A 24,285-nucleotide genomic window follows, 5' to 3' on the forward strand; every position below is an offset into this window, starting at 1 on the left:
CTACACCCCCCCCCCCCCCCCCCCCCCCCAATTTGCTAAGGACACCCCTAAAAAATTAAAAATTCCTAAATTACCCCCCACCCCCCCCCCCCCACCTAAATTGCTCTCTACACCCCCCAAACCCCCCCCCCACCCCGCTCTTCCCCTCCAAAACACCTCGCCAACGCCCAAAACCCCCCCGTTCCCCCTTCTCCCTCTCGTCGCCGGCATTCTCCCGATCTCCGACCACCTCGCCGGCTTCTCCCAGAACCACCTCGCCGGCTTCTCCCGAAATTTTTTTTTTCACAGTTCGTGCTCCGTTCGGCACTGGATCGCCGAACAAAAGGCTTCTGTTCGGCTGAACAGTGCCGGACAGAAGCCTTCTGTTCGGCACTGTTCAGCCGAACAGATCTGTTCGGTTGAGGGTTGCCGAACAGAAGGCTTCTGTTCGGCACTGTTCAGCCGAACAGAAGCCTTTTGTTCGGCGATCCAGTGCCGAACGGAGCACGAACCGTGAAAAAAAAAAATTTCGAAACAAGGTGGAACACGTACCTTTGCGGCCGATTCTTCGTCCCAAATCACTAGTTGCTTGTCCATGCTTCGAATGGGGCTTAAATCTCCTTCAAAGATCGCCTAAACGATGTAAATGGATCGAGGGGTTTAAGGGGGGTTTGAGGGGGGGTTTTTTTTTTCTTTTCAAAACGAAACGGAGGAGGAGGAAGGGGGGGTGTATGAGAAAATTTCAAGGGCAATATGGTAATTACACTAAAGGTTAGTTTGGGTTTTTTTTTTTGGTTTTTGGGGGGTGTCCTGAGCAATAGGGGGGTGTATATAGAACTACCCGAACTGTGATCATCGAACCGGTTTTTCATCCGGTCGGGTACAATTTGGCGACGGACGTGGACCCGGCTGGGATCGACTGTTTTGAGAACGGCGTTATGACCTTAAAGGGCCTGAAGAAACATCCATGGCCGGAGGGAGATTCATTGGAGATTATTAAACAGATTTTACAGGATAAGACATGAGAGGCAGGCCAACTGCTTCTAGTCGACATTCGGATGCTATTGAAAAAGTTTGATGCCTTTCAAATTATACATGCCTACCAGAAAGATAATAGAGCTGCGGATTGAGTCATCTTCTTTGCTGCTTACCACTCCGATGGGATTTTCTGGACCCGCCATGTATCTATTCTTTCACCTCTAAGATGTATCACTCTCATGGCAGTACTTATACGAGATTAGTGTGCGCTGCCTATGTAAATAAAAAAAACTAATAATTACTTTTTTGCTGCAAAGGGTTATTTACATAGGAGATATTTTTTTTCAAAGTACCGGTCTTTGTTTTTGGTGATAAGTCACTCATTAAACTATATATCGTGTCTATGATCTTAACCGGAAGAACAACATTGCTCATAATTATTTGATAATTTGATAATGCTATTCAAAGGTGGGGACACAACCAAGGTGAATGGATGACAAGCGGGCAAATGTTATTCAACTACTCATGCGAAAGTATGAATCCCATATGCTATGGAACCATGCACAAATAGACGGGGGAGTTTTAACGTGCACATAAGACAAACACAAAGAGGCGTACATAAGAAACACGTAGGCGTCGGTTAAATTTGGAGACCGAATGTCCCACGTCTGAATGCTTTCGGTGGAAGCGCTACCGGTCCGCTGTTACCGAGGTGGCGCTGGGATGACATACTCACACATGGGTGAGGAACTCAGTAGAAGAAACCCACGGGTCGGAGAGAGTACGTGGAAATTTGTAGCTTACATCGAATATTTTCTTATGGAAGAGGAGCCCAGTGGGGCTGCTACACGGGTAAGATTTCCTCTCTCTCCTTCTACTTTTTTCAAAAAAAAAAAAAAAAAAAGTACATCATTTCACATTAAAAGCAATTGGTATTATTTGTTATTTAGAACTTCGGGCTGTACTAATTTCATACCAACAAGCTGTACTAGATCGCGAAAGGTAATTTTGGATGGAAATACTTCACTAGCACAAAAAACACATAAAATGTCACACAAAGCAAACCAAGCCACCACATCATGATTTCCCTCCACAAGGTGAGAAAGAAGAGGAGAAAAGGGGGCAAAAAACACGGAGGAAAAGTAGGCAACAAGCTATCATAAGATTGTCCTGTCGGTCCCATTGCTGAAATAGTCAATTGAGAAACTACCACCACGAAACACAATGGCGGGATCTGAAAACCTTAAAATTTCAAGAAGATTCAAAGCAGATACAAGGCTTGAAGGGAAACATCCATTGCTTTAAGATGGAACGAGATCATGCCCTCTTGCTGCGGATCCGATGGGCGAGCTAGATGTCCTTGGGCATGATGGTAATGCGCTTGGTGCGGATGGCGCAAAGGTTAGTATCCTAAAAGAGACCGACGAGATATGCCCGGGCGACCTCCTGGAGGGCAGCAACAATGGAGCTCTCGAAGCGGAGGTCGGTTTTGAAGTCTTGGGCAATCTCACAGACGAGGCGCTAAAGGAAAGCTTGCAGATGAGGAGCTCTGTGCTCTTCTGGTACCTGCAGATCTCCTGCAATGCCACCGTGCCAGGGCGAAAGCAGTGGGGCTTCTTCACACCGCCGGTGGCCGAAGCCGATTTCCGGGCTGCCTTCGTCGCCAGCTGCTTGCGGGGGGCCTTGACGCCGGTGGACTTCCAAGCCGTCTGCTTGGTTGTTGCCATCTCAAACAATGAAAGCTACGATCAGAATTTCAAATTAGAGGATTGGAGATTAGGGCTTCGAGAAGGGATGCAAATTTTTAATCAGTTTTTATGTTGTCAAATGTAGGATACTAGGATTATGTTTTAATGTTCTCGGCGTGTGTTCCCAGCTTCGTGTCCTGTTGCTGCATCCTCCGTGTCTACTCGTCTTGCTGCATGTTATTTCACAATGACAATAGCACGTATGGCATTGTGATGGCTGGTGTAATATAGGAATAGCATGTTGCGTCTTGCGTTTGGCCGCGCAATGGCTTAAGAATACTGTGGCGATACTAGTGAGAAGCTAAAAGATTGATTAATATAGGAAACTCCACATCGCTAGTATCTTAAAATCAACACTGTCGATCTTCTTTTATTTACTTTCGAAAGTCGGTTGGAATACCAAAATAGTAGGGAAAACGTTGAACTTTCTAACTATTTAGATAATAGAAAGCTAAAATAACACAAAAGAATTCCAAATTTAACTAGATTTTTTCTCTTTCAAGAAAACATTTTTCCTCCTTTTTTTTTCTCCCACTCCATAGTTTTCAAAAAATCAAACATACAATGAGCCAATCCTCTTTAGCTATGCAGGTCTATGTTGTTCAAAAAAACGCTTCTTCTGCACAAATCCTGCTGACTCAAAAGATTGATTATAAGAAGTGATTATTTCACTTAGTTCAACCACAAAAACACCAATTGGCTAATTTGGTGAAATTTCTTGTTTTGAACGAAAGAACTTAGCCCGATGTCTACTTTTATCTAATAAAGAGAGGTGGAGCTTCAACCCTGAAGCATGTTCATCAAAAAGCTTAATAGACCAGATCCGAGAGGCAACCATTTAGTGGAGTGAGGATCCTGACAAGAGTTGGAACAATTGCCTATTTTTTGATATATTGAGGGCTTGCATAAAATGAAAAATGCAATGCAGACCGGTTGACCCCTTTTCTTTATGAAGAAAAAATTGATGACTGGCCATCTTTTGGCATCCCAGAACCTTTTTTACGAGTTGTTTCAAATTTGAATCCAGTATGGAGTTGCCGAGAAAGCATGTAGAAACTAAAAAAGCCACAGTCCCAACTTTCCTGCACACATGATGGAGTGGTGTTGAAACAGCCTGAATGTAGCAGAAGATTGTGGAATCAGGTGTTACAGCATAACAGACATAATATCTCATTTTGATAGAGGAATCCACCTTCAGAATACATCATTCTCTGAAACATGGTTGAGATTTACATCCATTACTGGGACTCGATGCAATACACAGCAGACCATGGGACTCGTATTCAGAACTTTAGATGCTCATGCTAGGCTCAGTTTTTTTTTTTATTATTTATGATGATGAAGAAGGAGGCAAAGCTACCCGGCCTTCATTAGAAAAATAGAATTTACAAAAACTATTTATAAAAAATTTGCAAGAAAAAATTAAAAAAATAATAAATTTTTTTTACAAAAGATAGTGAAACCTATTAAACTAATCAACAAGCTTAACAATTTCATACAGGCTAAGTTCACTTTCCTAAAGATTACAGTGTAAAGTCATGCAAGTGAGGGCGCAGTTCCCACAGGCAGGAAATGCACGATGCTCATCAGCCACAGATTCAACATTTGACAGTGCGAGTCAAGAAAGTGAGCGGAACCTTTCCTAAAGGTAATCACTCACTATAATCAAGCTAGGTTTTGTTCCCAAATGACCAGCTCGAATCTAATTGCAGGTCCAGTGATCCTGTTTCTTCTTTCAAGATGCAGACTTATGACCCAAATCCCAAGCTAGAAGGGCGATTATTTGCCTGACAATTAATTATATGCAGGAGAAGTTTGACTGGAGGATCAAATGGCATCTAAGCCTTCTAGGTACCAAGAATTAAAACTACTTTCATCTCTCCAAGCCTCAGCTGAAGCCTGATGATGCCACGTGTTTCCATCTCCAGGAAGCATCATGAAACCAGAACCATGGGAACCAGAAAATCTCATTGTGGCTATTATTTGAAAGCAGCAGGATTTGGTTAGCAACAGCTCAGAATACGACCACACATGGAGTTATCAAATAGATTCCCAAACGAAGAACATATGCCCTAGTGGTCCATAGTTCTAGACCAAGCAATCCGTCCCCCCTTACCTTACTAAAGATGCAGCTGTAGCCGCTGCCTCATGGTCCCCTCTATGAAAAAAAAAGTCTTATTCATCAGGTCGGACAGGCAAGGGTGCAAAAATACAGCCTGCCACATGCTGATGCACCAGTTGCATGCTTTGCTATATGCATCATTGATTCGCGCTGTTAAAAAATAATGACGACACCTTCAAGGATGGTAGGCAAATAATGTTAAATTTCCAGTAATAGGATTGTTTGCAAAAAGAGGGTTCCATCGTCATTGATCATATATCTTGACCTGTGTGTACGACTTACACATACCATCACAAATATATTTGTAGGTGAATGATAAAAATTCAGTGCCTCAAACTTCGACACACAATATATTAACAAGCAATTAAAAATAAATAGACAGGTACATCAAGCTGCTAGATCTAAAAACCAAAAACCAAATTTGATAATTAGATACTGTGCTAGTACTACCATACAGCAACAGCCTACACAGCTGGAACAAAATAAGAATGAAGATCGAGTGCTGATCTAATGGCATCCATGAAATATACTGATAATATCTAAGTATACATGACCCAAGCAAATTTAACAGATCCTCAAGAAAACCACAACAATCTCAACTAGAAAAGCTTATATGACTCACTCAAAAGCCGCTTGAAGAGAGAAGAGACAATAACCCTGGGAATTTAGAAGCACTTCCGATGAACAATCGAAGGACCAGACTCATCGTACTCTCCCTTTGATATCCACATCTGTTGATCCAAAGTTAACAGACAGAATAGTGTTATACAAGTTGGAGACAGCCATGTATGCCAATTTTAATGTACAAAATGAAACCTATAACTTTGATCTAGAAACAAAAGGAAACAAGAAAACATACGAGAGGAAGCAAAATCTGACAAAATGGTAAATTGACTGTTTTATAAGAATATAGGCTTTCCATGCTGGGAAGGTATGAGTATTTACCTGCTGGAAAGTGCTAAGAGAGGCAAGGATAGAACCTCCAATCCAGACACTGTACTTTCTCTCGGGAGGGGCAACCACCTTAATCTTCATGCTGCTCGGGGCAAGGGCCGTGATTTCCTTGCTCATACGATCGGCAATACCAGGGAACATAGTTGAACCACCACTGAGAACAATGTTGCCGTACAGATCCTTTCTGATATCCACATCACACTTCATGATGGAGTTGTAAGTGGTCTCATGGATTCCAGCAGCTTCCATGCCGATCAGGGATGGCTGGAAGAGCACCTCCGGGCACCTGAATCTCTCTGCCCCGATGGTAATCACCTGCCCATCAGGCAGCTCATAGCTCTTCTCGACAGAGGAGCTGCTCTTAGCTGTCTCCAGCTCTTGCTCATAGTCAAGGGCAACATAGGCAAGCTTCTCCTTCATGTCCCTGACAATTTCCCGTTCTGCAGTGGTAGTGAAGGAATAACCTCTCTCGGTAAGGATCTTCATCAAGGCATCGGTCAGATCACGACCAGCAAGATCCAAACGAAGGATGGCATGAGGGAGAGCATATCCTTCATAAATTGGGACGGTGTGACTCACACCATCACCAGAATCCAGCACAATACCTGCAAGCAAAAGAGTGCAACCAACTCAGACAGAGAAGAACATGAGGCAGAAGATTTCATTCACGGACAATTATGCTTACCAGTTGTGCGACCACTGGCATAGAGGGAGAGGACGGCCTGGATGGCAACATACATGGCAGGCACATTGAAGGTTTCAAACATAATCTGGGTCATCTTTTCTCTGTTTGCCTTGGGGTTGAGAGGAGCTTCAGTGAGCAACACAGGGTGCTCCTCAGGGGCGACACGGAGTTCATTGTAAAAGGTGTGATGCCAGATTTTCTCCATGTCATCCCAGTTGCTAACAATACCATGCTCGATCGGATACTTCAAGGTAAGGATTCCTCTTTTCGACTGGGCCTCATCACCTACATAGGCATCCTTCTGGCCCATCCCAACCATGACACCAGTGTGGCGAGGTCGGCCTACAATGCTAGGAAAAACTGCCCTAGGTGCATCATCTCCAGCAAAGCCGGCCTGCAGGATGAATGAGATACATGAATATGTAGCCAGGCAGTTGATAACAATCATATGGGAGCAATATAGAGATGGGATTGATTGCCTGACCTTGACCATTCCAGTGCCATTGTCGCAGACGAGAGGTTGGATATCCTCGGCATCAGCCATCCGCCAAAGATCTGCTGAACGTGCACTTCATTAAAGCAACATATACCATTGTGAGTGATGGACATTTACCTTCTGTTTTGATGTTAAACCGAAAGATAAAAAATCTTATCTTTTTCATCAAAAGCATCGAGTCTCCTTACACAAAGAGAACCTAAATATTCAAATAGCAATCCCAGGTGTTTCAAATGTGCCTTATAAGATGAGCGAAAATACAATGAAACACTTATAAGCAAATTTCTGTGGGACACAAGAAAGAATTGCTGGCAATTTTCAATGCCGCACCAATAATCTCATTTATTGGTGGCATCAGGAGACCATAGCCTTCGATCCATTGTTAATACTGAAAGAGTGTTATGATTTCATAGGAATCAATAAAGCAAGTCCTCACGAAAACATATCAAATTGGAAGCAAAACAGTATAGAACGAGCTCACCAACAGAAATAATCAGAAATTTATCAACAAAGTCGTGCACGCACGAAAGAAACCAGGCAAGTAGAGTTGAAAATATCAAGCAGAGTCAATAAAATCCACCAAAAAAAGTACCTCTGACTGGAACCACCGGTTCGACAAGAGCTTTCAAAAATCCGTCAACGAAACAACAAATCTTCGCATAAAAAGCAAGCTAAACAAACGGACCGTCAACCTGTCTCGATATCTCACTTCCAATTACTCGATCTAACCAGCAGATTTAAAAAAAGGAAGGAAAGAAAGACTCCAAAGAAAACCCTCACAGCCCAATATCCTTTCGATCGGAGCTCGATCTCCGATTTCTCGATCTAAAACAATCACAGATCCCAAAATGACATCATGAACTAATAGATTTCTTTATCAAGCACTAAAGAAGCTACAGATCCTCCAAATCGAAGCTATTTTCCACGAAGTCGAGAGATCGGGAGAGAAGAGTAGAAGAGAAGAGACCAGCTAACCTTTGTTCCGAAGAAAAATGGGGGCGATTCCGAAGGAACGGCTATACGAAAGGGGAAAGAGAGGCGAGAGCCTTATATATAGAGCCGGGAGGCGTGGAGGAAAATTCGAATGAACTTGCCTAAACTTTTCTTCCACAAAATTTTTGAGTGAATCATTTGCGCCGCGCTTTAAAAATTAAAAAAATATTAATAAAAAAAAGGGGGGGGGGGAGGAGGGTGGGGAGCTGGCGTGGATAGGCCTGCGGAAAGACCGCCATCGGATGGGAAAGTTTCGAGAGGTATCGGCCGTAGGATCAGCTATAGCGAGTCATCTGGGGTGTGGGCCGAGCGGAACCGTACCTTTTTTTTTTTTTTTGCTTGTAGAGCATGGAGTGCAAGAGAAAAAAAAATTTTTTTGCTTGTAGATTGGGTTTCATCATTTTAGAAAAAAATTTTGGACCCATTTTGTATCTATTTTTTCACCTCTGTATCGTATCTTTTTTATGCTAGTGCTTACGCGAGATTAGTGTGAGTAGCCGATGTAAAAAAAAACTCTATAAATCTCTTATTTATTCGTATACAAAAAGTTCTCTTGTAAAGAGCAGAAAGAAATTAGTATTTATCTAAAAATTGGCAGCATACATAACGGGTAGCTGCAGAATGTTAAGTCGTCTAGTAATTATTGATGGACCCAAAAAAAAATTTTGTACTTAAAATATTGAAAAAATAATAATAATAATTGCATGTGTATGAAATTATTAAGCATCCTAGAGCATTTTATAAGTTACGCGTATGATGATATAGGGTTGTATCTTTTCTTATTCAATACTTTTTTTGTTAATAGTGCCATATACTCCTGCAAACGTTTGATTCTGAATGAAAGAACCGAAATAAAATGTCTACTTTTAGTATTATTAACATCCTTTCGATCCCATACATGTGGTTGGGTAATTATCATTTAAATCTTAATAGAGGCAGTGGAGATGATTTATCATTATGTCAATATTTTTTTGTATATAAGCAGAGTTAAGCCGTTGGTTAGTTTTTTGAGAGTGTGCTTTAGATTTACCCATTTGTCCCATAAACTAGTTTAATTTTTGATTGGAAATGTATAGGGCATGTAGGTGCCCTAGATTCTACACCTACAAAAGATCATTTCATAATTAATCCATCTAATCATGTCATATTGTTTAGATTCTATTAAATAGTTTTGAAAAATCGAATTTGGCTAAAGTTTGGGTCCATACTTGCCTTGCTAGGTAGACTGCAAAAATATGTTCACGTAGCATTTTAGGAGCCAATCATCCATAAGAAAATAGCTGGAAAAGTGATTATTCATTTAAACATACATGACTACTGCATCATCCTACACATAATATCTTCCGTCTAACTTTGAATCTTTTGTTTAAGAGAACGGTCAAAAAGAATAAAATATAAAATCAATTGGATATAGAATATTGTATATCTAAGTTAGGATTATGCAAATGTATTTCATTTTCTCTCTCCTTTGTAACAATATATTGGTAATCTAAGATAGAGTGGAGCTGCTTACGTGCTTTTTTTATTTTTTTAGATAAACCGACCGCTCACACTAATTTTGCATGAGCATTACCAACAGAGTCACAAGCCAAAATACTCTACAACGGTAGAGGAACAGGTACACAGTGAGTCCACAAAATCTCTTCAGAATGATGAGTAGCAAAGAAGACGATACAGCCAGCAGCTCTGTTCATCTTCTGAAATACATAGCCAATATAAAACACAGCATACTCTTATAATAATTATATGACGTTCCCCAGAAGTGAATGGTCGGAGACCCGTCTCCTCACAGGCTTAATGGTTTTGTGGAATTCACAGCTCATGTGCCCAGAGCGCATGGACTAAAAAGAGCTGGAATCATGATCGGTGCGTGGGTGCGTGGGAACCGGGAAGGCTGGCGCGCACGAGGCGTCTCATGGCGATGTTTCCACGTTTTGGCCTTTAATTTATCCACTCTCCTCGGTCTAATCGTGCTTAATTTAATCAAAGCTGGGCTCCAAATTCAATAGGCATTATGCTCACGACGTGCTTCTGTTCACGTGGTACTTTTACTCCCCGGATGGACGGTGATCGTGTCAGAAACGTGCATGGCTTGGGAGTTGGGACTTGTGCTGCGTGCCTGCAATTGAAGATCCCTGAGGTCATATCTCCTTTTTTTTATTAAGTAATCTAATAATTATATCTACTTCACTAATATAAAGGACATGGTAATGCTTCCTCCAAGAAAGGCCAACTATGGTAACCACATATCATATTCATTTAGCATTTGATTTAAAACAAGTTTACGATTGCTAAACAAATTTTGCGAAACAAGCTATGGTAAAAGTTTAAGCTATTAGAACTTTAAATCTATGTGGTACTCCCAATCCAATTGATGTGAGACTATGATGCTTCTCCATCCAATCTACTCCGTTCACTTCTTACAAATGTGGTCTAGGTCACACTTGACCATACAACCATTCATTAGTTGCAGCGAGGGGACACCTATGCTCCCTAGGTCCCCTCTCTTCCCTACTCAATGGTAAGAATCCATCTCACTCATAGACTGAGCCTAATTCTTATACCGCAAGTCATAGACTTGCAGGTTGAGAGCTTAAACTATTGGATGGAGGATCGTTCGTCTTTAAACCCATTTGGTGTCCCTAGTCTAGTCGATATGGGGGGACTATGGCAACAAACACTAAATATCTCTTTTGAACAAGTTTGGGACCATTCCAACAAGAAGCTATCATACATTATCTACCATATGAAGTTTTCATCTATGCCTGCCTATCATTTTATGAAATCGGACAATGTAACTATTACGATAAACATGAGTATTTTTACTTTGCTTTTCTTTGTTTTATAATCTTTTTTTGCGCCCCTTGCAGAATTAAAAGCTACATGAGAAGAGCTATGTGTAGGGATGTATATATTCAAAGCTTCTTATGTATAGATTGAAGGGGAGTAGGGGACTCTCTTGGGCTACTTTTGAAAATGGAAAAAGGGAAAAATTCATTTAACTTAGCTATTCCACCATTTTTTCAATCAAAAAACTTATTGGAGTACGTGAGTTAAACTACTTTTTTAAAAGAATAAAAGGGATATTTATGAAAATTTGGTAGGCAACTTTTGCTTTTCAACCTCGTATACTCCACAAAATTTAGGAATAAATTACTCTACAATGCAAGATGGAGTAATTTACAATGAAGTAAATTAAGAGGAGTAGAAGCAAACTAATCTATTTACTCTAGGTTAAATTATTACGTTTCGAAGCAAAATCTCATAATTTTTCACTGGGTAAATTGAGATTCTATGTCTTCTCTCATCATCTTCCCATTTTAAAGGATGTTTTGCAGATCAATAATGCTTTACTATCCTTTCAAGCAACACATATTTTAGGGAAGGTGATCAATCTACTAATTGATTTACAAGGGATTATATGTTGCCTTGCGATTTTGCTTTTCTATATCAATTCTTCAGGGTGCCCTTTCCTGATACGTTGATTCTTTCTTACTTCTTAGGCCCGCCTCTATCGAACTAAAATAAAATAAAATAAATGGAAAAGCATTCCAATGGGCAGCGGTTGCATCTTGACTTGCAAAACTTGAGATGTTGATAGCATGCAATTCCAATTAAAATCCTTGAAACTATATCTCTTTCACTATATATGATTTTAATAAATATGAATATATTTATGTATTTTTTAAGAGATAGAGACCATGGCAGCCAGGAGAGCTTGACAAAGGCAAGTGGATTCATATTTATTATTCTATTCCCAGATTTTCTTACTGCTAGGTTTTATAGTGCATGAGTTGATTTTTATCTTTGTGAGAGCCTATACAGAAGATTTATATTTAATCCTTCCTCTGTGCTTATCGAAAATAAAAAATTTAAATAATACTTTTCGGTTAATTTTTTTAGGGTATGATTCTAGAGTATTATAAATAGTATTAGAGTAGATTCGTCCTAATGATCCATATAGACTAGATGACAATGAAATATAAGCATAAATTAGATTTGTGGTATTTATGATTAGATGTGAATTAATTTGAACTCTTAGCATGGAAAGGAGACTACAACTTAAATAAAGGAGAATGTGAAGATCTGTTTTGTGAATGTACATTTTTTTTTTTAGCTATGACGGATAATTCCTACAACATGTGTACGAATATACCCAATAAAGTTAAAAAACAAAATATCACGGAGCTTCCGAAGCAGCTCCTCCTCCCTTGTCCATATAGTACTGCTGGCATGGTCAGCCACGTGGGTGGCTACTCAATAAACAGCCCCATTAGCTTCTTTAAACACATGCTTAGCCAGAACAACACTTCCATCCCTTGTTATCATCCAAATGTCACGAAGCAATGGAGCGAATGTACATTTTGTCTCACATCGACTATGCAATGGATAGATTATGGATACTTATATGAGACTAAATAATTCAAATAATACATTTTGGCTAGTTTTTTTGGATGAGGCTATAAGTTGTTATAATCTTAGTAAAAAAAAGTGCACAAAGAAATGAGGGTCAATTAAACAACATCTGATTTGAGGATAAAGAAGCCCATACAATTTTGTACTTATGTTCATCAACTTCATTTTGGATCACATCTATTTATATCTTCCATAACTATTCCAAAAAAAAAAAAGAAGGCTTGTGCAATATGCTTCATTTCTATCCAAGTCCAGCTCAAATAAGGATGCTTTCATAGTTATCCATGCAATACTCTCCTTTAAACAAGCATGTGCATGGCATGCGCAGAATTCGTTCACATCATTTCCATAATTTATGTGACAAAAAAAAAAGATTGGTGCTTTCCGTAGCTTTTTCAGGGCCCCGTTTCATCTGAGTTCACGAAATAAAACAAGTGGCAATCGATCCGCTCGCTCTCCACGTCGGACGTAAAATTTCCGTGCCTGTAACTTATTCTCGGTTCCGTTCACTCCGCCTTCAGAAGTCCGAACCGGAGTTACCGGATCGAACCGTGTCCTCGCAGCCATTGAAATCCACGGTTTGGACGGTCCAGATCGAACGCCACCAAATTGGATCTACCGGACGAGAATAATAAATCGGTCGCCTCTTCTAGGGTTCATCTGCGCCCCTCCCCAAGCAGTTCAGGAGCCGTCCAAAAGTCCGCGCCCGAAGCCATCCAGTCAAAAAGGTAAGAATTCCTGATCGCATTCACACGATCCACGATCTCAGTTCCTCAAATATTTTCATCGTGTCGATCCCAATTCCAATTCCGGCAATCAAAGATTTGCATAGATCGAGCCCTTTTTGTTTATGCGAAATTGTCATGGAATTTGATGCTTAAACTGTAAAAGAAGTGATTTTTTTTTTCTTGAATATTTTCAGGAGGAATCGCCGGGTCAATTGCCAGTTCTTGATTTTGTTCTCCATGTGAGTGTTTAAATCTAGCTCATTGCCTTTGTTTTTCTTTCTTTTTTGTTAAAAAAACAAAAATTTCCCCGTCCACTGTTGATTGTTTTTTTTATAAAAGTTTTATGAGCGTGTATTTTTCTTCCCATCTTCTTGAATCCATAGGCATGGGGAGTATAGATAATTGGATTTAAAACAAATGGAAGACAACTATAATGAATGCAGTAGATATTGTAGGATGCAATGTTTCGATTCCGATCTATTGTTATCGGGGGTCTTGAGCACAGAACAATCTAATGTGCACCTGGGACCAGAGAGTTGACAAGGAGGATCTTCTATAGTTTCATAAATCTGGAAGGAATTATTTGTTGTCATGAGAGCTTTTCCTAGATTGATTCTCGTACATTTATGTTTTGTGAACTCATTTCTGCCTCCAGCAACCTTTAACGTTTGCTTTAACTGGCTACGGCTTTTGACCGACCTAGTTATAATTAGATGACTGCATACATCTCAACCCTGGCAAATTGTTGCTCCTTTGTTGCACATTCAGACAAGGAATTTTCAAGAAAAGAATCAAAAGCTTGTTTTGAAGGCATCCTTTGGTAGCAGTTGAACTCTGTAAATAAATTTATAAAGAGAACTTCACATGGTTGTGATAAGATTTGTATTTTACGGTATAGTCATTCAGCAAAAAAAAGCACCGAGGCCTACTCCTGTTCGTGCTTCAAATTCATATGCGGGATTTGTTTTTTTGTACGTTCAGGGCCGATGAGGAGCTCGTTGATCCGAAGAAGTATCTTGAGGAACGTTGCCAGCCTAGATGTGTAAAAGCCTTATATGAATATCGGGTAATGCATAGCATTTTCTTAAACAGCTTTGCACAGAACATATGTAAATTCACAGACCCTACAGACACGCATACATACATACATACAGAATGAACGTGTATAAATATTTGCATGCATGCATGTTGTGTATGACCATTAATGGAGTAAACTTTGGATGAATGAATTTGAGATGATTGTCATAATCCAGTGGACTTATTAAACAGTGCATTTGAGATTTTCAACATAAAAAATATTATCAGAAAATGAATATTAGTATATCAATAAAGAAAGACTGGTGCCAAAGGAAGTGGTTAAGTGGCTTTGGGCATAAAGTTTACTTAGATGTGCTGTTAAATCTCCCATATCATGGTGCTTTTTTTTTTCTCTCTTTTTTGGCTACAGTGATACAGTAGTTTGCAAGGCCAGCACTCTTATAAAGCTTATGTCAATTGACAAGCTTTGCTTTAATCTCTCACTTCTTTTGAACCGCTTCCACATCTCTAATTTTCTAGTTAATTGTAATGACTATCTTAATGGGGCAACCACAAAATTGACTCACACAATAGCTCTCAGCAGCATGAGGTGTGCTAACCTGACATCTGGTGCCATGTAGCTTGTGTGATTGCTAAATCAACTGATAATTTGGCACCTTAAATTCCATAGTGATAAATGAGACAGAAAACAGAAAATAATGTATAAGTGATTGCCTGTGGTTTTCTTTTTCTTTGAGTGGAGGTGGTGGCGGATTTGGAATTGGGCACTGTAGCTCGTGTGATTACTAAAACAACTGATAATTTGGCACCTTAAATTCCATAGTGATAGATGAAACAGAAAACAGAATATAATGTATAAGTGATTACCTGTGGCTTTTCTTTTTCTTTGAGTGGAGGTGGTAGCGGATTTGGAATTGGGCATTGGTGCTGGCTTGACCATGATTGAGGGGGTGAGGTTGGGGGGGGGGGGCATGGGAGTGGATGTGGCAGTGAATCTGGAACCTGGCACTTACAGTGTTCATCTATGATGAGAGGGGGATAGAGGTGATGAGAGGGGGATAGAGGAGCAACGGAAAGACATTGGGAGGAGGTAGTGGTAGCATTGATTGAGTGATAGGGGAGAGGGGATGGAGGTTGAGAGGAAGGGCGGGAGGAGGAAGGGGAAAGCTTGGGGGGGGGGAGGGAGAGAGAGAGAGAGAGGGAGAGAGAGGTGGTATTGGATATGGGGCTTGCATGGGGAGGGAGAGGTAGGATTGGGGGAATTAGGTAGTAAGCTTTGGGCTGCATCGGGCTCCGAATCTTGACCCGAAGCTAACCCTGCATGACAAGCCTCGTGTTGGCCTAGTCCCAATTCCAACCCTAGTTAGGCTGTTCATGGAACTTGTCTAAAATATGAATTGTTTGAAAATATTTCCATATTATCAGATGCCATGTTGTTAATTTTTGAGTTGATAGTCCATAGTAGTCAATTTTTTTAGTCGCATAAGCATATTCTATTATCGTAATTATCTGGTGATAAAAGTTTAAATAAATATTATATGCAGTCTGAAAAAATGACAATTACCATATCATCCATCCATTCTGTCTGTCCAGCACTATGACAGATGAGTTATTGGTAACTACATGAGCCATTGGTGGGACATATCTTGATATTTGGTCTGTCTATGTTTGTCTTTTCATTGTAAAAACTCAGGGGCTTCTATCCATTTCATATGCTGGAAAATATCATTTTTAAGGTACTAAAAGATGCATATCATGTGCAAGTTATTATTCAGTTAGGATATCATGATATTTTCCCTTGAAGGAGACAGTAACCCATTGATGTTCTTGGTCACCCAATCAAAACATATTAAGGGTAATTGGAAATTCATTTTTGAAGTAAAGCTAAAATGGAATCCATTTTGAAGAGAAAGCCTTCTTTTTACATCTAATTCCTAACTAATCACCATTAACAAGGCCAACCCGAAATATGTTACTCCAATGGAAAGTGGCAGGTCAGTCAGCTTCGTGTACAACTTGTTATGTGCTCACCTCAAACCCAACCCGAACCACTAGATGGTCGACACTGCCAAGTTCTTTCTGGGCAGCAGGTTGACAAACAGCTTACATAGCATTTGACCAACCCTCTTCTTTGGCCACACAAATGACCCAAGAATGAAATCCTACGAGCAACAAATATAAGAAAAAAGTAAAGAAAAGTAAATCATGTTCACAATTATTAAAACAAATTCAATTTTGCATAGAATTTATACGAAGATTACCTTGACTTTGATCTGCGCATTGGTGTTGCTACTAAATGATTACATCAGGGGTATATGGTGATTTTGATCTTGCCAATTGGAGGGGGAAACAAAAGAAGGAAAAAACAGAGAAAAATGAGAAATAAAAGAGGGGAGGGGGACAAACATACAAGGAGAAGAAAGGGAGATGGAAAGAGCAGGCTTTTAAAAAACCATGTATCCTTGCTGCAGCGTGTTGCATTTCCATTTTGAGATGGCAAGTGTATCTGGCACACACTTGACCATTGTCTTTTTGCTGATAATTTTAGATTGGAAGTTCCTTTTGATGCATAAAATGAGATGGCAAGTTTTGTTTCTGGTTCATGGAGCCTGGAGTGTCACACTTTGTAACTGGGTCTTTTATTATTGTACCACTAGAATGCGTTTTATTATTACAACACCGAGCTTAAAAGCATTGACTGGACAAGAATCAGGCTTCTTGATCTAAATCTTGCCTGCTTAATATTTCTGTCGTGATGCCTGATATAGATCTGACATGTTGCATGACTTGAATCATGTTCAAATTGGGTTTAGTCGGGCCAAAAATTGTGACTGCTGTTCCTTGCTGTCAGTTTCTTTCCTCATTTTTAGGACATAATTCTCAATGTAAGACAGGATCAATCCCTGCTATTTGCAATCACTTGCCTATTAGGAAATATCGTTCTTATCTCCCTACCAGTGGATATAAGGGTTAGAGACATGATCACATGCTGTTCAAGTTGTTGATGTGCATCACAGGTGGTTTACATATCAGTTGTCACTCAGTCAAATGGTTTCTTAGATTTCTTTTATTTTCTGGTTTTACTCTTTAGCAATGATCCAGGTCTATTGTTGTTGTCATTAGCTTCAATTTGATTTGTCATCGGGGAAGGTAGGTTGTGCTGGTTATCGAGTTTGCAGCCATAATTTTCCTTTTGAGCATCTTATTGCCTGTGCCTGCTTATTTTTCTCCTTATCATTGTTTAATCAAATCTATATCCACCAGTCCCAACCATGATGTTCATAAGTTTTAATCATTTCGTTGCCTTTGCTATCAATGCCCTTAATCACGAAAGCTTTCAGCTTCCTCCAACATCAGCTTATCCTTGATTCCACTAGCTGGGAGCTTCACTATTCCCCTAGTTTTGAGATGCTTCATGGCCAGTAATTTCTTCATTGGTATAATCTAGCTTAATTCTTTTATATTCTTTGAGTACATCAATTCTGAATATATACCGAAATGGCAGAAAGCTTGATGATAATTATTAATCTGAAGAAAACTTATTGTTAACTGGACTGCAATATTAATGTAAAATAATGTAAACATATTTATCCCTTTGAAAGTCAGTCATTTATTTAACTGAAAACTTGATGCATTCACTCGAGGGGCTCGGGGGTGACTGAGCCGACTCAGCTCCTCCGTTCGGCGTCGTCGGCTTCACTCGAGGATTCGCATCTACGCCGGCGAGAGGAGGGACGACGGCACTTCCGGAGTGCATCCTTGCCGCCGGCGAGAGCCCCCACCCGGCCCGGGGCAGGCCGTGCTCACGCTGCTGACCGGACGGCCGGGGTTCCGCTTGTTGAGGGCGGTGCAGACAGGCCGTGCAGGCTGGTGACGGAGGGCGGGACCCAGCGGTCGGGGGTGGCCGTGGCCACTGGCGGCGAGCCGGCTCTGGCCAAGGGAAAGGGACCGAAGGAGGCGCAGACGTCTACCTTTCAACCGCGGGAGGTGGTCTTGGCACATGTGGAGGACCCCTCAGCAGGCCTGAGAAGGTTGGGGAAATCGGAAATGGGGGAAGGTTCCCTGCCAGCGACTACCAGAAACTCCCCTGTGGTGATGAGAGGAGTTCATGGGGGCTCGGGACAGGGTCCTAATTCCCCTATACAGGATCATGGGCGGGTTGTGAGTCTGCTGCGGGCGGTGATTCAGGAAGGGGTGGAGAAGCTAGGGGAAGTGGCCAGTGAGCAGCCCACGAGGCCTGGGCCAAACTTTAACTGTTAGTGTTAAATGAAGATAATAGCATGGAATTGCAGGGGGGCGGCCAAGCCTTCTTTTTTGTCGTCCTTCAAAAGACTAGCTCAGCTTCATTGCCCCGATATTTGCTTCCTATGTGAGACACGGGTGTCCGGAGATGGGCTACGTCGGGTGCAGCGACGTTTAGCAGCTGATTGGGATTCATTTGAGGTTGAATCCCAGGGATTGTCTGGAGGAATTTTGATGTTGTGGAAGCGAGGTGTTGCCTCTATTGATGTTTTCCGCCATTGTACTCAGCAGGTGGTGATGGTTATATCGGAACCAAATGAACCCCCGTGGGTCTTGTGTGGTGTCTATGCCAGCACTGATTACCGGACTAGGAGAGTCCTTTGGGGTGAGCTGTCATGTTTACTGACTCAGGGGGTGCCGACATTGGTAGTGGGTGATTTTAACTGTGTATTAGGCCCTAATGAGAAACGAGGTGGGAGGACCTACTCTGACTCAGTGGATAGGAGGGAGTTTCGGGAGTTTCTGGATGCAAATGGATTGGTGGACCTCGGCTTCACCGGATCGCGGTTCACTTGGTGCAACAATCAGTCTGGAGGAGGGAGAGTGTGGGAGCGACTTGACAGAGCTATTGCATCCCCGGATTGGATTCAGCGTTTTCCATCTTACCAGGTTAGTCATCTTCCTCGTATTGCTTCAGATCACTGCCCTCTTTTGATTTCTACAGCTTCGACATCCAGTCATTATAGCCCTTTCCGGTTCGAGAAGCTGTGGTTGTCATACCCACAATCTTGGGAAGTGGTCAGGGGGGCTTGGGGAGTGCCAGTACAGGGAAATGCTATGCAGAGGGTGTCGCGTAGTTTGGAGCTTACTAAGCGTCGCCTTCGAAGATGGAATCGGGATGTTGTGGGTAATGTGTTCCGGAGATTGGAGGAGGTGGAGGGGTTGATTGCGAATCTCCAAGGAAGGGAGGATCGTGAGGGGGAGCTGGAGGAGGAGGAGATGGCAGACTTACGACGACATCTGTCATCCCATCACTCATTGTTGCATCAGCAGGAGATTTTCTGGAGGCAGAAGTCGAGAGTTCAGTGGGTCAAAGAGGGAGATCGAAACACCAGCTTTTTCCACCGATCGACGGTCATCAGGAGGCAAAGGAATATGATACGATCACTGAGAGTGGGAGTGGGACAGCGGGTGGAGGAGGACTCTGCAGTGAGACAGTTGTTGTTTGATTTCTTCAGGACTAGATGGACGGAGGTAGAGGAGCCCTTGGAGCTTGGCCGGCTTCCCAGGCCGGCGGTCAGAGTTGAGGAGGCAGAAAATGAAGCATTGATTCGACCTGTGTCTGATAAAGAAGTACAAGAGGTGGTATGGGCTCTAGCAGAGGATAAGGCCCCAGGTCCGGACGGGTTTCCACCCTTCTTTTTTCGGAGATATTGGAGTATTATACGGAGGTCGGTGGTAGAGGCAGTGCAGCTATTTTTCAGTCGGGCGGTGATGACAGATGACTGGCAGGCTACTTATATCACTCTGATACCGAAGCGTCAGGATGCATCGGAACCGGGCCACTATAGGCCCATTAGCTTGTGCACCACTTTGTATAAGATAGTGACGAGGCTTATGGTTGGGAGAATGAAGACTGTGTTGCCTAGCATTATTAGTCAGGAGCAGGGAGCATTTGTGGGAGGGAGAAGCATATCAGATAACATCTTGTTGGCACAGGAGATGATGGGTGACCTACAGAGAGCCCCGAGGAGGAGGGGTTTGATGGCAGTGAAAGTGGACATGGAGCGTGCCTATGACCGGATCCGCTGGGCCTTCCTTAGATGGGCACTGGAGAGTTTTGGCTTCCACCCGACCTGGATTGACTGGGTTTCTGGCGTTGTGCAGGGACCTAGGTTCTCCATATTGGTCAATGGTACGCCTTCGCCTTTTTTTCGGGCCACTATGGGGCTCCGCCAGGGATGCCCTTTGTCCCCATATCTTTTTATCCTATGCTCTGATGCCCTTTCCCGTGCACTACGTGTAGCTTGCGAGAACCGGGAGTTGGATGCCTATAGTCCAGCCCCGGCTGCTCGCCCCATTTCTCACTTGCTTTTTGCAGATGATTGCCTGCTACTTGCCAGGGCGAGGGTGAGGGATGCACGAGCTCTCCAGAGAGTGTTGACTGAGTACTGTGGGGCGTCCGGACAGAGGATCAATCTCCGGAAGTCATCTATACATTTCAGCCCACGCACGGAGCGGAGGGTACGCCGAGAGATCAGGGTGATATTGGGGATGCAGGAGCAGGAGGGAGCTCTGGACTACCTTGGGGTCCCCATCACTGGGAGGAGATTGCGAGTGGCGGAGTGCTCTACTTTGGTGCAGAGGATGCAGAGCAGACTTGAGGGCTGGAGGGCCTCATCACTTTCTATGATGGGTAGGCTGACGCTGGTCAGGTCTGTTCTCTCTTCCATGCCTATTTACCTTATGGCCCATACTGTTGTGCCGAAGACGATTTTGATGGGGATAGAGCGGCTTATGCGTGGCTTCCTGTGGGGCTCCTTGGGGAGAGGCCATGGGGTACATTTGGTGGCCTGGGGGAGAGTTTGTTCGCCTCTGGGCGAGGGTGGCTTGGGGGTGCAGTCACTGCTGGTGAGGCGGGAGGCGCTCCTGGCGCGGCGGGCAGTGCAGATTGTTCTGGAGCCCCAGGGACTGTGGAGTCAGGTTATGATAGCGAGATATGGCCGGGCAGGCCCTGCTGGCCCGGCGATGGGGAGACGTAGGACCTCTGTTATGTGGCGGGAGGTTGGGAGGTATCTGCCTATGGCCCTGGCGCACACTAGATGGCTGATTGGTGACGGTCGGAGCATTGACGTGATGGAGGAGCCATGGGTGGATGCACTTCCATTGAGTTTGTGGCCGACGATGATCAGCGGTGAGGGGGCGGAGGGACTACGGGTCTGCGACCTTATGATGCCGGGGGAGGCAGAGTGGGATGTGGATAGGCTGGGCCAGTTATTTGGGGAGCACCTAGCCGAGCGAGTACAGGCCCTTCCTGTTCCGGGATCAGCAGGGCCAGATGTCAGGGTATGGAGCACCACCTGCAGTGTCAGAGTCAGGGTGGGCGATGTTGCTCGGGTCCTTCAGCAGGGATCAGAGCGGGGCAGGGACTGTGGCTGGGTCTGGAGATTTGGGCTACACCAGAGAGTTGCACTTTTTCTCTGGAAGGTAGCCTGGGATCGTCTACCGACGAGCTGGATTTTGAGCCGACGTGGGGTCAGCATTCCACCTGTGTGCCTATCCTGTGAGGTGGACGAGTCAGTGGATCATGCTCTATTCCAGTGCGTTTGGGCGAGGCGGACTTGGAGGCTGTCCGAGATTCCGGAGAGTGCCTGGAGCCGGAGGGATTGTTTTTTGGAGGAGGTTCGGCAGTGGTCTAGCTCCCCTCAGATGCGCCTTGCGGCTATTCGAGCGTCCTGCACAGCGTACCAGATCTGGCTGGCCAGGAACGCTCGAGTATTTGGCGAGCTCCGCCCGTCCCCACGATTCGTGATGGAGCGGGCTCGGACACAGGCAGCAGAGCTTCTCTCTGCAGGGTTGGATGATAGACCTTTGATAGCCCGGGACATCTGGGGCCCCCATACTGCTACGGCAGCTTCTCATACGGTGTTTTTCACCTGGGAGCCCCCACCCCCGAGTTTCCTCAAGGTCAACTTCGACGGTTCGGTCCTGGATGGAGGCAGGAGAGGAGGGGCAGGTTTTGTTATCAGAGGGCCGAGCTCTACCATGGTGGCAGCAGGGGGGTGTCAGATCTTTGATACTTCGGTACCAGGGGCTGAGCTGCGAGCGGCTTGGCTGGGATTGCGACATGCGCGGCGTGTGCTTCGGGCGAACGCTATCCTTCTGGAGGGCGACTCGTCCACGGTCATCAGATGGGCCCAGCAGGGCCCTCACAGGGACGGAGGAGGGGTGCATCCTCTGCTTCGTGATATAGGGTCGATAGTAGGGGAGGGGATCACCTTTCGGGCTATGCATATATATCGGGAGGCCAATGGGGCCGCGGACTGGGTGGCGGCATATGTGGCTCGCCACTCGGGAGATACCCTATGGGTTGGTGAGGATGACTTACCCGGTGCTTTTCGGGACATTTTGTTTGCAGACGCTTCTGGGTGTATTCGTACCCGTCTAATATGAATCACCTGTTTTAGCAAAAAAAAAAAAAAAAAAAAAAAAAAACTTGATGCATTTTCTAGTGTAATTGTAAGGATTTAAATGATTGAATATCGCGGGTGATAGATTACATGGTTGATGAAATATGCTCAATATCGTTATCTCTTTTGTACCTGCATGCTATCTGTACTAATAATATATTTGTAAGTGTAACCATTTCCTTTGTTATAATCTCTACTTGCATCAGGTTGTTAAAAAAAAGTGGCCAGACCAATTTTTATTTTCACAAGGACTTGTAACCCAAGGCCTATTGATTGACTGACCCACCATATGTGAAGGAAACCTGGTCACGCATTTCCAATGCTGCTTCCTACTCTCCAAAGCCTCTTAGGCACATGCGCTTGTTGTAGTTTAAAATTTTTATGATTTCAAGAATTCATGCTTACATCTGATTTTTGAGGCTGAGCATCAGCTTTTTTTTCTTTCTTGGGATGAGGGTGAAAATTCCCTCTCTCTTCTATTTCTAGGATTTTACTGATCTTGTGATTCAAAAGCAACTTTCTTCAGAGTTATGCAGTTGTTGAATCTTTTTCCCTTCGCTTATTTCCAATTTTGTCTAGAATTACGGTTTTAATTACTGTCATGATATACAGGAGTGTGTCAAGAGAATCCAAGATGATGAAACCGGGCACAAGCACTGTACCGGTCAATACTTTGACTATTGGAAATGCGTTGATCAATGTGTGAGTGAATTTCCCCTTAGTTTTCTATTTTTCACCTGTTATGATATTTAGTTAATCTTCTGACATTGAAAAAAGGAATGCCTAACACAACAAAATGCAACAAGCCACTTCATTATGCGTTATAGAGTGAGACTGCTTCATGTTGAATATTTCCACTTGAAATGCAGGCTGCGGAGAAGCTTTTTGATAAACTGAAATGATATAAAAGGGATGTTACTTCTGGTGGACAATGTAATTTGTGCTTCTTATTTATTCATCAACCCCTAATAAATCTCTCTTGGCCACTGCATGCCTGAACCATGCATGTTTGTATGGTTTTTTCTTGCTCAAAATTTTTTTCCTCAAGAGGTTATTTGTCAGTCAATTGTTACGCTGGCATCTATATTAAACTGCTTGGATGTCAATTTTTACTGTCATTGGCGGTCACTCTGTTTGTTGTGGAGGTATGCGTCGGTGTGTTATGCTTACCTTCAAAAGGCATTATCTACAACAAAAAATTCCCAAGAATTGTGTTCATTTGGAAATCTTCAGCCTGCACACAAGCTTCTCTATTTGAAACTTCATTAATCCCCATCTCGTGGAGGCAGGATTCGTAAAGCAGGCGTGACGAAATGGACTTACTAATTTTCGTATGAGATATGATGATATACAGAATAGGTGTGGATTGTGTGAATGTCAGCAGCCTCACTCTTTGTCCATTTTAGTTTCCACTTTCCTCTCAAGCAACCAAACAAAACTTAACCTGAGCTTCTTCTAAGATTATGGGAGTGTTACAGGCGGCATCGAATGCACCTCAAATTGGAAGGTTGAAATTCCTAGCTTGCTAATTTGATAGTTATGCCTGTGTTTACCTTGATGCGGATCTGGACATGCTTGCAATCACATATACTAATTGCACTTTGATGGATGAATTAAGCAATACCAACTCTGGTTCGAAATAAGTCTATGGAGATGAATTGCAAGGCCAACAATTGGTTATCCATTATATGTCCTGCAGGAACTGAAAGATGAGGA

The 24,285-nt window shown here is 42.9% G+C and overlaps 2 protein-coding genes and 1 pseudogene across 2 annotated transcripts; 1 reads left to right on the forward strand and 2 right to left on the reverse strand.

Annotated features, from left to right (window-relative positions):
• Positions 1–2,102: 2,102 nt before the first annotated feature.
• On the reverse strand, positions 2,103–3,405 carry LOC113462472 (annotated as a pseudogene).
• A 1,749-nt stretch (positions 3,406–5,154) lies between these two features.
• On the reverse strand, positions 5,155–8,084 carry LOC103703166 (actin-101-like). The gene is made up of 5 exons (XM_008785920.4): positions 7,938–8,084; positions 6,951–7,035; positions 6,467–6,860; positions 5,773–6,386; positions 5,155–5,558 (listed from the first exon to the last, which is right to left on the reverse strand). The coding sequence occupies exons 2-5, from the start codon at positions 7,008–7,010 to the stop codon at positions 5,493–5,495; spliced, it is 1,134 nt and encodes a 377-aa protein (XP_008784142.1). The 5' UTR covers positions 7,011–7,035; positions 7,938–8,084; the 3' UTR covers positions 5,155–5,492.
• Positions 8,085–12,963: 4,879 nt separating this feature from the next.
• On the forward strand, positions 12,964–23,697 carry LOC103703164 (cytochrome b-c1 complex subunit 6-like). The gene is made up of 5 exons (XM_039130714.1): positions 12,964–13,099; positions 13,294–13,338; positions 14,081–14,165; positions 23,182–23,271; positions 23,439–23,697. Coding segments are annotated over exons 2-5 (210 nt in total). The 5' UTR covers positions 12,964–13,099; positions 13,294–13,336; the 3' UTR covers positions 23,472–23,697.
• The last annotated feature ends 588 nt before the right edge of the window (positions 23,698–24,285 follow it).

Source organism: Phoenix dactylifera, chromosome 10 (genome assembly GCF_009389715.1).
Source record: "Phoenix dactylifera cultivar Barhee BC4 chromosome 10, palm_55x_up_171113_PBpolish2nd_filt_p, whole genome shotgun sequence".
Lineage (NCBI taxonomy): Eukaryota > Viridiplantae > Streptophyta > Magnoliopsida > Arecales > Arecaceae > Phoenix > Phoenix dactylifera.